General features: G+C 40.6%; 1 protein-coding gene across 1 annotated transcript; it reads right to left on the reverse strand.

Annotated features, from left to right (window-relative positions):
• Positions 1-342: 342 nt before the first annotated feature.
• LOC117467714 (mitochondrial antiviral-signaling protein-like) lies at positions 343-7,513 on the reverse strand. Its single transcript, XM_034111542.2, has 5 exons — positions 7,429-7,513; positions 6,309-6,431; positions 5,844-6,024; positions 4,878-5,431; positions 343-2,935 (listed from the first exon to the last, which is right to left on the reverse strand). Exons 2-5 carry the CDS (start codon positions 6,429-6,431, stop codon positions 2,222-2,224), a joined length of 1,572 nt encoding a protein of 523 aa, XP_033967433.1. The 5' UTR covers positions 7,429-7,513; the 3' UTR covers positions 343-2,221.
• Between the last annotated feature and the right edge of the window lie 4,970 nt (positions 7,514-12,483).

The following is a 12,483-nucleotide window of genomic DNA, read 5'->3' on the forward strand; positions in this document are numbered from 1 at the left end:
TTACACATCATAACAATTGAACAGTTTTAAAGTTTCTCTTTCTTTTCCTCTTATATTGCAGTCCCTCTCTCACTTTTTTAAAATTCAGTGTGAGAATTGAGCTTGAGCTTATTGTCCTGCCAGGAGTTTGTAAATCTGGGCTGAAATGGTGTCAGGGCCATTCTCATACACATGCAGGTGCTCATTGGTTACAGTGATGCAAACACAGGTATGGTGAAAAAAGAGAGAACTATTCGAAGCAGAAAAAAAACAGCGTAATATACCATCTGACAAAGGCCTGTGCTATAATGCTTCAATTAACTGGCTATTCTACTCGGATCAATAGGAGATAGAGATGTTAAGTTAAAAATCAAGGGTTTTTATTATTATTTACAGCAGGGGTGGGGAACCTTTTTCCTTTACATTTTTACAACATCCTCCGAGGGTCGTACAAATGATTGAACTCAACCTCTGCTTAAAAAAACTAAAATCACAGCCCATTAATTTGGCCTTTCTTTCATGCTGTGCAAAGAAAAAGCAACCTCTGAATCCAGATATCTCACCATGACTCTCGTATGCATGCATGTGCACGGTGTGGCGTGACCACCAAAACAGAAAGATATGGACACAAGATGTGTGCAAATGTATTTAGTATCCTATCCATGTGAACATGATTTAAGTGGGAGGGGGGACCTAACCTTGTCTAGGGGGGTCCGGGGGCATGCTCCCCCGGGAAGATTTTTTTTTTTTAAATATTGAAGTTAAATGCATCAATCTGGTGCGCTTTGAGAGCAACATTAAGAGATCTATGGATACATCTCTCAACACCCATATGAAACAGAACTGTAAGCAGATTTTTCTTTTTGGATATTTTACAAATCACTCCCCTTTTAAACTCTATTCTTGTTATTTTTAACAACTTTTTTGTTACTGTCATATAGTATTTTATACCTGTTTTTCATTTAGTCTCATTAATAACTATAATGATCATATCAAGGTGTGCCTTAACCTCACTGAGCTGAGGTTATTTGAGCCTCTCAGGAGAGAGCTCTCTTCCACCTGGTTGTAGAAAAGCTCTTTAAATTCGTTAGCATAGCTAGCTAACCAGATGCTAATAACAACAGTTCGCCACTGTGCATACTTCTAAAGACTAGATTTCTTCTTCTTTTTTGAAGTGAGAAGTTGTCCGTCAGTCGGACTGACTCCCCCCACCCCAAAACGAAAACTCTTCGGTTCTCCACGAATTACACAAGTCACCCATATCAGCGTTAAAAAAGCAGGAGGCTTCGAAAAATCCCCTATTAATGTATTGATTATAGCTCCGGGTCCGTATAGGTCGGCATCTGGGTCCGGATCCGGACCGCGGTCCGCCTGTTGCCGACCCCTGTTAGGGCATTGCGTTCCAAGAATGCAGGGTTGTTGGTTGTTCCTAGAGTTTCTAAAAGTACAATGGGAGCCAGAGCCTTTTCTTATCAAGCTCCACATTTGTGGAATCAGCTTCCAGTTTGTGTTCGGGCGGCAGACACCCTATCCGTTTTTAAGAGTGCGCTTAAGACCTTCCTTTTTGATAAAGCTTATAGTTAGGGCTGATTAGATTCAGCCCCTAGTTTTGCTGATATAGGCTTAGTTTGTCGGGGGACATCCTACTTCTTCCTTCTCTCTGTCTATACCCGTGTACTCTCATGTTCCGATTAACCCAGCTTCCCCAAATTTCTTTCTTTTTGGTGTCTATATACGCCGGGATCCGGAGTCATGGATGATCCTGCGGTCCTGTGTCCTGGATCGCGAGTCGTGGCCGTGGTCCTGGATCATCGGTCCTGGATTCATCTTCCTATTAGACACACATGCATTTCCAAACATTTGGACTACCTATGTTGCAAATGTATTATCTTTTCAATTTACACACGGCATCTATTGCACGTCTGTCCGTCCTGGGAGAGGGATCCCTCCTCTGTTGCTCTCCCTGAGGTTTCTCCCATGTTCCCTTTAAACTGTGGGTTTTCTCCGGAAGTTTTTCCTTGTACGATGTGAGGGTCTAAGGACAGAGGGTGTCGTATTGTCATACTGATATTCTGTACACACTGTGAAGACCACTGAGACAAATTTAACATTTGTGATATTGGGCTATATAAATAAACATTGATTGATTGATTGATCCTGTGGGGATTGCCCACAGTATTGAGTATGTAAGTCGCTTTGGATAAAATTGTCTAACAAGTGACATGTAATGTATTAAATCCACTTAATTCTTAAACCTCCACGCCATCACCAGGGCACAGACGCCCACTCCTAAAGCCATCAGAATGTACTTAGTATTATTCGGCTTCTTCTCTGGATTCTGCAGCGTCTTCGGCTCTGGGGAGATATCAGCAGGTGTGGGCTCAGAAGGGAGGCAGTTCTCACCAGAGGGGGTGTTTACACTCAATACAGTATCACCAGTGTTGGTGGATACTGGTGGCGCAGGGGTGATCTCTTTGGCTGCGTCACCATTCATGATTTGAACTCGTGGTATTGAGCTTTGGCCGTCTAGGTCAAGGATAGACGGCTCCTCGGATATATGCACGACATTCTCCAGCACTTGCATATCCAAACTCTCACAGGGAGACTCGTAGTGGTTTTCCTCCGGTTCGCTGTGGTTACGAGCGATGCCGTTCTCCTGGCATGGCAGTGCGGTATTCACAGTGGTGAAGCATGTGGGGAGGAGGGAAGAGGTCACAGCTTCTGGTGCAGCATCGCTGATTTCCAGACGCTCACTATTCCCTGAATAGAGCTGCACCGGCTCTCTTTGTTCAGGGATAGCAGGGATAGCATCTTGTTGTGGGTGGATGCTGAGGAGTGGGCCAGGTTTGCTCAGACACACAGAGCTGTCATCACAGATAGAGGAGTCCGTCTCTGAATCAACCGGCAGGGGGGAGGTGGCAGCTTCAGTTTCTGTCTGCGGGCTGCTTTCAATAACCTGCAGGAGAGAATCATGTTACATGTCAATTTAGTTGTTGTTTTTTTAAATCTGTGTAGACAATATGTTCAAAGTTTAAATGAATGTATCCATCTCTGATTCACTGTTATACAAAAACTCAACATCATAAGCTCCACAGAGGTAAGAAATGATTGAATGCCTTGTATACAATTCCTCTCATTTGTATTAAAATGCTGCCGACAAAATGCTGCAGACAAAAAGTAGCTTTTCACGTATCACTTTTACATTATGAATACTTTTCTGCAAACATTTAAAGGGAAATGGAAACACTTTTCAAATTGCTTTCCATGCGACAATATTCACATTAGGAAATGTATCTAGTCTATTTCCAATGTAAACGATCGAGATACGCACATTTATTTTTTGAAATACGCGCCTAATGACCTTGGGCGCTTCCATCGATCCGGGACTTTCCCAGTGACGTCACTGTGTGAGTACGGCTTCCTGGGCCAAAGCTCAATACAGCTGCAAACAACATGGCGTGCAATGCACCAGTGGTTTCCAACAAAAGAAAACGGTCGTCGTCAGGAGCGTATTGTATTGCGCCAGGCTGCACAAATGGTTTTTATACAAAGAAGGAAGAAGTACATTTCCATAGGCTGCCACTAAAGGATGAGAAGCTGCTCAAAGCATGGCTTATTTCCATCAAACGGTCCGATCCGCCGCTGAATCAGTACGCACGTGTGTGCAGCGAACACTTTACAAATGACGATTATGTCCACAAAATGAGGTTTGATGAGTCTGGATGCCTGGTTCAATACAAAACATCGGATTTGAAGCCAGGATCTGTTCCCACAATATTCGATTTCTCATCGTATGCAGTCGGGAACACCGACCGTCCCAGCACGTCGGCCGCGCAAGACAATGACACCAGTGTCAACAAACGTGAAGTTCGAGCCACCAAACGAGCTGCTTCAGCTGCCGAGAGAGAGGTAAATATTGCAGCACTACCAGATTACTAGCTCACACAGGTATTTACTGACACAGTGTGACCTTATGTAATAATGTACTGGAACTGGTGGTATCCCACTCGGCGAGTTCAGAACTGTCGGTACTTTCGGCGGATTCCGGATCGTATGCCACTCTAGTATTAGACCGAATCGGTTCATAAGCATAGGCCATGGGATGCCTGGTAACTGTAGATGCTTCCACATCAATGTCATCTACCGACGAATAGTCAAATTCATCGTTCAAAACGTCGATCTCATTGCAAAATTCCTCCATCGCTGCCATATCTGCCATATCTGCCACGTTGTGTTGATTTCCGGTATGGATAGCCGGACTCCCCTAATGGCAGCGGCCTGGTCCCGGAATTCCCCACCCGGCCGGCGGATAATTAATTTTCTTTTGGCGAGTAATATCATATACAATAAATATTACGATCAATATCCATTGTAAAATGAATAAACTACCGGAATATTATAGCTGTAATGGTGTTTCCTTTCCCCTTTAACATAACAGCTATTTATTACGGCAGGAATGGGAAGTAGCAACAATTGCAACACTTATTCAATAAAAGGTTCACATAAATCTGCAGAAAATTCAATTGAATTCCCTTTAGCAAAATGCTCTGAAGTCCCCTCTTGTAAACAGTTACGCTGTGTACTGTATATATCTTGGGCTTTTATTGTGAAAGGTATGGACAGAAGGATCTGGTATGTGCTGCCTTTTTCAATGTTGAAAGGAACAATAACATTTGCAGCCTTGTTATATGGAGACTTAATGTTGTGGTTTTATAATCCTTATAAAGATACTCATCGTGTATGTTTTGACGTGACATCTGTAACACACAACATGATTGGTCGATGCCTTTGTAGTAAAGTTCAAAGAATGCAACTTTACCCTGCATAATATTTACGTTCTGTGAAAGGTATTTATGACTTGAAAAAATCTTTAAAACTTCATTTATTTTGGTATTCACCTGTGTCACAGGCGGCTCAGACGTCTCTTCAGGCAGCAGGACAGGAGCAGGTTTCATGTCCACAGGGGGGGTGGTGTCCTGGACCGGAGGCCTCTCTGGGGTTAAAGTGAGGAAATAGGATCCATCGGTCACATCCGAGTTCATCTGAGATGGAGAGGGACTCTGTGGAGGACTGATCTCCGTGGAGGTTGTTGTTCTTGTTTCGACAGGATCTTGCATGGATGGAGTTTCTGTTTCCAGCTCCTCAGCAGGTGGTTGCGGAGGGGCCACAGTGTCGATCAAAACCTCGCTGTTTCCTGCGCTCACCTGATCGAGGATCGCAGCATCATCACCGGAGACATCCTCGATGTCGGATTCACAGTTTTCCGCCGGCTCCTGGTGAGAGTTGCTCTCAGGAGGAGGGGTTGATGGAGGGGGTTCCACTTCACCCTGAGTTGGCTGTGGAGGGGAAACCACCTCAGGAACTTTGGCTTCTGCACTCGGGGGGGCTTGTGGCTGCACAGGGATTTCCAGAGGCGATGAGGCCTGGGCAAGTGGCTCTGCAGGAGCTGGTGCTAAAGCAAATGATGACATCATCAAATCCATTTTGAATCCTTTTTCAAATACACAATATCATAGCCCTTGACACTCAATGACAGACTCTTATTATAGACACTGTGACATTGATACACATCTATCCTGCACATTTATGGCCCCTGCATGAACAGTTCACAGCTTTATACACTCTTTTTACAGTTGAAGCAAAACAGCGACCATCAGAGATGACTGTGTTGTGAGAAAGTTGTGTAGGACTGAAATAAACCTCTTGAATTCTCAGGGTAAGATTCACTGAATCTTATATGGTACATCTAATGCTTAAAGATGCCCCTTGGCTGTAGTAATATCTTTTGAACTCACAACTTCTCGTCGATAATTGCATAACTCCACACATTAATACACAGTTAGGTACTTGACTTAAAGACTTACTTCTGGTGCCTCGCAAAGTGTCGTATTCTGTTCTAAGCCCAGCTGCTAAAATTGGATGCTCACACGCCTCGAGTGCTTCGATTAACTGCTCGGGCCAGTTTTCTCTTCTCTTCAGACAGTCCAGCAGAAGCACCATGCTGTCCTCATTCCCACAAACCTCTCTTTTTGCCTCAATGTTTTCCTATAATTGAGATGATATAAAAAAAACACATACATCAATTCCTCAGCGTCTTGTTGGTGACTTGCTGATGATTAGTGGAATTTATTATTCACAAACAACTGTTTCTGTCATCAACGATAATTAACTGTATTGTTAAACTGTCAATCTCCCAACCTACAATAAACAAATGTAAACATCCTTGTCAATGCTAATTAGAGGGTTTTGGCAAAAACATTTGACAACCATTTTGGGAGATTTGATCCCCCCAGCTCTAGCGTCAGGCCCTTCTTCCTGTTAAAACTTACCCTGTCGTGAGAAGTCAAGCAAGGCAGGTGGATAATTATTTCTCTCACTAGCACCCTGCGCACAATGGCCGGCATATTCCGCCGCAGATACCCATTGTACAGCTTGTCACTGGCAAATGACATCTGTGAAATTAGAAAATAGAAAATAGACAAAGAGATAGTAAAGACTTCAACTTCCATATGTGTTCCTGCTCTAAATTCCCACGTCCTTTGCAATTTCGCTAAATTGTACTTCTTCAGTTGGCAAGGCATATTTATGACATGTGAAAGTATCCAAAAAAAGTCTTAGGAAATATTTTTTGTCTGCAATGATTATTACAACCAGTGGTTGTAATAATCATTGCATCGAGTACAAACCCTGTAAGCGTGGTTGTCAACCACACTTACAGGGTTTTTACTCGATGAAACCGAAAGTGAAAGTGGAGATCAGCCACCCTGCTGTATTACAGTTTACGGGAAACATAAAACATAAAAACTCTGCTTCCTTTCGTGTTTCGTTTCAATGGGAGGACAGCGCTCCCTATTGTCAAGGTTGCAGCTGTCTGCAGTAGCCTACCACTGTAAGAAGTTTCACAGGCCCCTAACCATACTGGCAGGACATGACAGTCACTTTACTTGGCAGTATCTTTGCCTTACAAGACAGTGGGTAAAATATCATGCATAGCAGTAAAGTCCGATGTACTGCTTCAAGTTGTATTTGAAGCAGTCTGAGAAAGCTTGCAAGTAGGGGCAAGCAAACAAGAGTGACAAGAAGTGAGAGCAGATATATTTAGATCTACATATTGGCATGAGGAAATAACCCATCGAGCAAGTTTTGGAGTAGAACAAATGACTATGCAAGATCGAGGGATATTTAAAAAACATGTTTAAATCCTGGAGCAGAGAGAGGAGCTGTGTATTATTGTTATTGATTGATGCATCGGTGTTTCTTAGGGTAAACAACACTAAACTCATAACTTAGAATTATTCAATTATTTAATAAAAGAGCACATGTTCAATGTTAAAAGTGACAGTAGCCTAGATAGATTAGTTGCAATGTGGTGCGGGGCTCCGTTGGCGGGGCAATGGTAGGGGGGAAACACATTACATTCAGTTTAATTAATCGTAATAAAGTGCTCACCTTTCGAGTTGTGGTGCCTCGGTAGTATGTGACTCCCTCGCAAAAGCTATTCCAGCTCTCACACTAAAAGCTGCGTTGTTGTACCTTCACACACATCTGCGCAGAAGTTACCCTTGAACTCCCCGTTCTCGATTCCTATTGGACAAGAGCACCGTCGATCAAAGAATGGACCAATAGGATTGAGGTCAAACTGTAAAGAAGGCGGGGCGTGCTTAATCTTGATTTTTGCTGTGCTGTGTTTGGAATGTCTGCAGAATTGGAGTGAATCTGGGTGTCTGGTTTACAATACACACACACACACACACACACACGCGCGCGCGCGCACACACACACACACACACACACACACACACACACACACACACACACACACACACACACACACACACACACAAAATGTTGAAATACGTCTTGTGCTATATTTGCTATTACATTGATACAGTAACCACATCTACATAAAACATGATACACAATAAACTACATTAAGAGGAGCACCAGGTGAGGACTATATCAATGTCAAATAAATTGATATGTTTGGTAATTTGACATTTAAATACATAAAGGACCTCAAATGTATACTTTAGTACAGTACTTCAGTAAATGTACGTAGTTATTTCGCCCCAATACTGATAATACATACAGATTTATACAGATGTATTTTAGTACGCAGCACAGAATTTAAGTAATCCACATTTAATCATTACTAATCTATACAGACAACGATGAGCATTGCAGTGGCAATATTTATTTGTTTATATATGTATTATTTATTTTTAAGTATACCTACTCTCAGGATTTATCCATAATTAATTTCTTTAAAGACCTTTTTTTAAAGAAATATTATCATTATTATTAACCCCCTTTTTATTACCCAAAGAAGGTCTGTACACTTTTAGGCTCCAAATACATTATTTATGTATATCTCTCCCTAAAACAATATGTGAGGCAACATACAGGTCTCATGCCTTCCCCTGTCAGATCTGCTGAATACAAAAAAAATACCTTCAATGATTTTAAAAGAAGATTTGTCTTTTGTATGACAATAATCCTACAATTTAATCTATTTATGGAAGAAAAAACAAGTACACTACACACATAAATATATTGTTAAAAAAAATCCAAACTATTGTATCATTGGTCCAGAAGAAACGCATCATTAGTTTTAATTGCCGTCTTATTCTTAAGGTTTCTTATCGTGGTAATGCCAGAAGTGAGTTAACATGAACAGGATCCCAGTAATCTGAATTACTGAAGGATTATGGCAGGGATAATGACACAAGGACGGAAGTTCGTTCATTATATAGCAGGTCAGTTACAGGGATTGAATACATGTAAGTGCACTGCTTGAATGTAGAGGTTTTTCATGATTAAATGCTCTTTTAATGTCTGTAAAGATTTAATATTATTTTTGCATTATTCATGTGAAAGTAAAGCCACATCTGCCACAAGTGTCTCGTAAAAAATTGGCATTTTTAAAAATTGGATAATTGTGGTTTCTTTGCACTGCACCTGTCAATCAAACATTGTGGGTGGAATTTGCCTGTGACAAACTGTCATGCATTTGTTGGTCACTGCATGTAGGTGGTGCTCTTTCCTACTTTACCGCTCAATTTCTTCCTAGATTAGACTCACTGCAACTCAGACATTTAAACCATATCTGTATTACGCAGAGAAGCTGGATGTATCTAGAGCGAAGTTATAAATGAGTCCCATTTGTGTATGAGTAGAGTTACAGATACCACTTTTAATACAAAAACCGAATGACATATTTTACATTTCTTTTCCCCTTTCTAATATATAAATACACTACTCTCATGAACCTATGACCTTAGATAACTAATGTGGTTGTTGTTGTATACTTTATTTATTTGGGGTCACATTATATTAAAAGTACAGTTTTTCAAATCATATTTTTAGAGACCCGAAAATGACAAATGAAATAGCAAACAAAATTAGTCAAAATACAAATAAAAACGAAAAAGTACACAGGGGTTGTTTGAAATGGCAAATGTCTACATGTGTACATATGCATACATATCAACACATACAATACACATACACAGTACATGTGTCCATGAATACACACCTATACATGTACATTCAATCGGTGTATAGAAACAGTCAAACAGATAACCAATTTCAAGCACCAAACAATAAATCCATACGAGTAAAAGATTTAAATAATTTGGGATGCATTTTAATATTGAACTTTAAATGATGGTTATTTTCCATTTTTGCCAAATAAAGATTGCTGCATGTCAAAACAAGATAACCCTTAATACGTAATGCCTGAATGAACACTTGTTATTTATTTTTTGTCTTTTAAAAGTAACTGTATTGTCTTCAATATGACATATGACCAACTAAACTGTGTAAAGCATCTCAGTGCCACAGAACTTTTTTTATGAAAACAATTCTAAAGATATTTGATCAAAGCACTGCAGTCTATACATCGGAGTGTTTTTTTCCTGTAAGGGATTAAAAACATAGAAGAAGTGTAGCTGAATCACATAGTACACTCAATCTGGTGCAAAATATCAAGAGATTAACAAATGTAGACAACAAACCATCTTTACCTCAGCCCTGTAACTCTACATGCAGCTCAGAGAAAGCTAAAACTAGTGAGTCTTGTTTTGAATCAAGTCAAACCTTTCATCCCATCTTGCAGGGCATTGCTTCTTTTGCAAGATGAAGCACTCGGATAAAGCCACAGCGAGAGCCTGAGGGCAACATCAACCATCCATCACGGTTGAGTGGGGAACAATAACATCATATGTCTCAATAAAAGAGCAGGACTGGTTTCTTGTCAGAAGACTTTAGCTTTAAAACTACAGCGCTCTGCTCACAAATGTGTTCATAACAATGTAATGCTGCACAGGACTGCACAGATTTTTCCACTCAGCTTTAGTGGTATTTCAAGTATTAGAAATTAAATTATGAATGCAGAAAAGTGTTCTCTGTGACTGTTAAGCTATTACATCTTTTATCATTACATTATTTTTGCTCATGTATTAGTGTAAAAGCTCATTTTGATGTATTAACTATATGATATGGATTTAGATGTGGTTTGTAATAATTCAGAAAACAGTAAGAAATGCTGTCACAATTACCCAAAGTCACACCTTAACAATGTTGTTTTTTTCAGACCAAAAGTACATGTTAGAGAATAATTTTCCTTTACTCCTAAGATATTTAACCTTTTAGCCTGTTGACGTTTACGACCAACCAGTGGCGGTTCTAGACCAATTTGACTGGGGGGGCCACTGGGGGGCCAGTTATCTTCTGAGGCGGGCACAATAAATGCAGGACGAAAAAGAGAACTAGACAGTATGAAGTAATTGTGTATAAGAAAACAATGCAATACAGTTATTGGTATTTGTTTCAGTACACTTATTTATTTCAGATATATCTTATAGTTATTACTGTTAGCTTCAGCTTAAGTTATAGTACCATTTTTGCACTAACACCATATCATATTTATATAAAAATAAAGGCAATGAACAGTTACATCTCTACTTTAGATCTACAATTACACGGATACAATAGTTTAACTCACCTTCAATTATCGTGGTAGTCTCTCGAAACGTAGGTTTCAATCAGCCTTTCTTGGATGCAACAGCCTCTGATGATCCGAGATGAAAAGTGTTTGTTTTTCGCGCGCTTCAGCCGGACAGTGAAAGTGAGTGCACCGCTCTAATGGGTCCTGAGTGCACCGCTCTAATGGGTCCGACTAGAATGACGAATAACGTTAGTTCCGCCTATTCCGTCATTCAATACATCGTGTAATAAATCATACATTTTTCATTTTTTTCACTTTTTATTTTTAGGGGGGCCACAGGGGGTCAGAGGTCAGTGTTAGGGGGCACTGCCCCCCCTAGAACCGCCCCTGCGATCAACCCTGACTCTGTTTTCTCCCTTAAGGAATGTGTTGCTGCAGCTATATGTTGATATTCCCAATTTAGGACCGGGCAACTCTCGGTCACAAATGGTTTATGATTGCAAGAACGCTGGCTTCGAGCCTAAGGGTCAGACAAGTGATTCAGTGTCTCCAGATGTTGGGGCTATCTCTGTCACGATCACAGGTACAGATCAGAACTCAATAGCACGACTCAGATACAACCAGTGTATTGCAATGTTCAGTTTATTCAGGTCAGGGACAGGCAGGGTCAAAAGAGAATCATTTACATGAACACAAACCCTAAACCCATATAATAAAGTGAAACCCCAAAAATCACAATAGGGCCCTTTAAATAGGATTTTCAATATAGGTTATTTTTAATGTAGCTAAGGTTGTCAAAAAACTGTGCAAAAATGTACAATATTTCCTTTTGAAGTATACATAAAGTGACATCTGCTACTTAATCCTACCTTCTTGTTCTTCTCTTCCTTTTGCTGATCAAACCTGACTGCGTCTTCATTTAATATGAGTTCAGCTTTTGGTTGAAGTTAATGAGTTCAGCCTTCAGTAGAGACGGATGTCCTTTGGCCCACATATGAAGGAGCTCACTGTCTGCATGAATGATGCATGAGTATCTTTTTTACATGCACACTTGAGGGAGCTATGTGAAGCAGAAATGGGACCGTATGGACCTCATCCCCTGAAGAAAGTTCAATTTCTATTATGTTTAAATAGCCAAGTGAACCACGCATTGTTACTGCTTACATACTGTAGCATTACATAACAGGATTCATTATGGCTTCTTTGATGAACATTTAACTTCTAATGAGATTGTTGCAAATAGTATCTCTTCATGTGATGGTAACATGAAGGAGGGAAAATTGATGATACTTGTGTCATATCGCTGTGGGTTATATGACAAAGTGCCCTGACCTCGACCCTGACTCTCTGCTGAGTGCATGGCGGTTGTCCGTAAAGTGCTGTGTCTGTGATCTGAGTCGTGTATTGCTCACACATGAACTAACACCATCGAGTCAAAGGTCAAATCACCATTGGGGTTCTAACCCAATTAAGACAGCAAACAGAATGGGGAGAACATCAGTAAACACCAATTCATTTCATTCTTTCATCATAGAATTGACTATTTATAGCAAAGG

This window comes from Pseudochaenichthys georgianus, chromosome 22, assembly GCF_902827115.2.
Source record: "Pseudochaenichthys georgianus chromosome 22, fPseGeo1.2, whole genome shotgun sequence".
NCBI classification, from domain to species: domain Eukaryota; kingdom Metazoa; phylum Chordata; class Actinopteri; order Perciformes; family Channichthyidae; genus Pseudochaenichthys; species Pseudochaenichthys georgianus.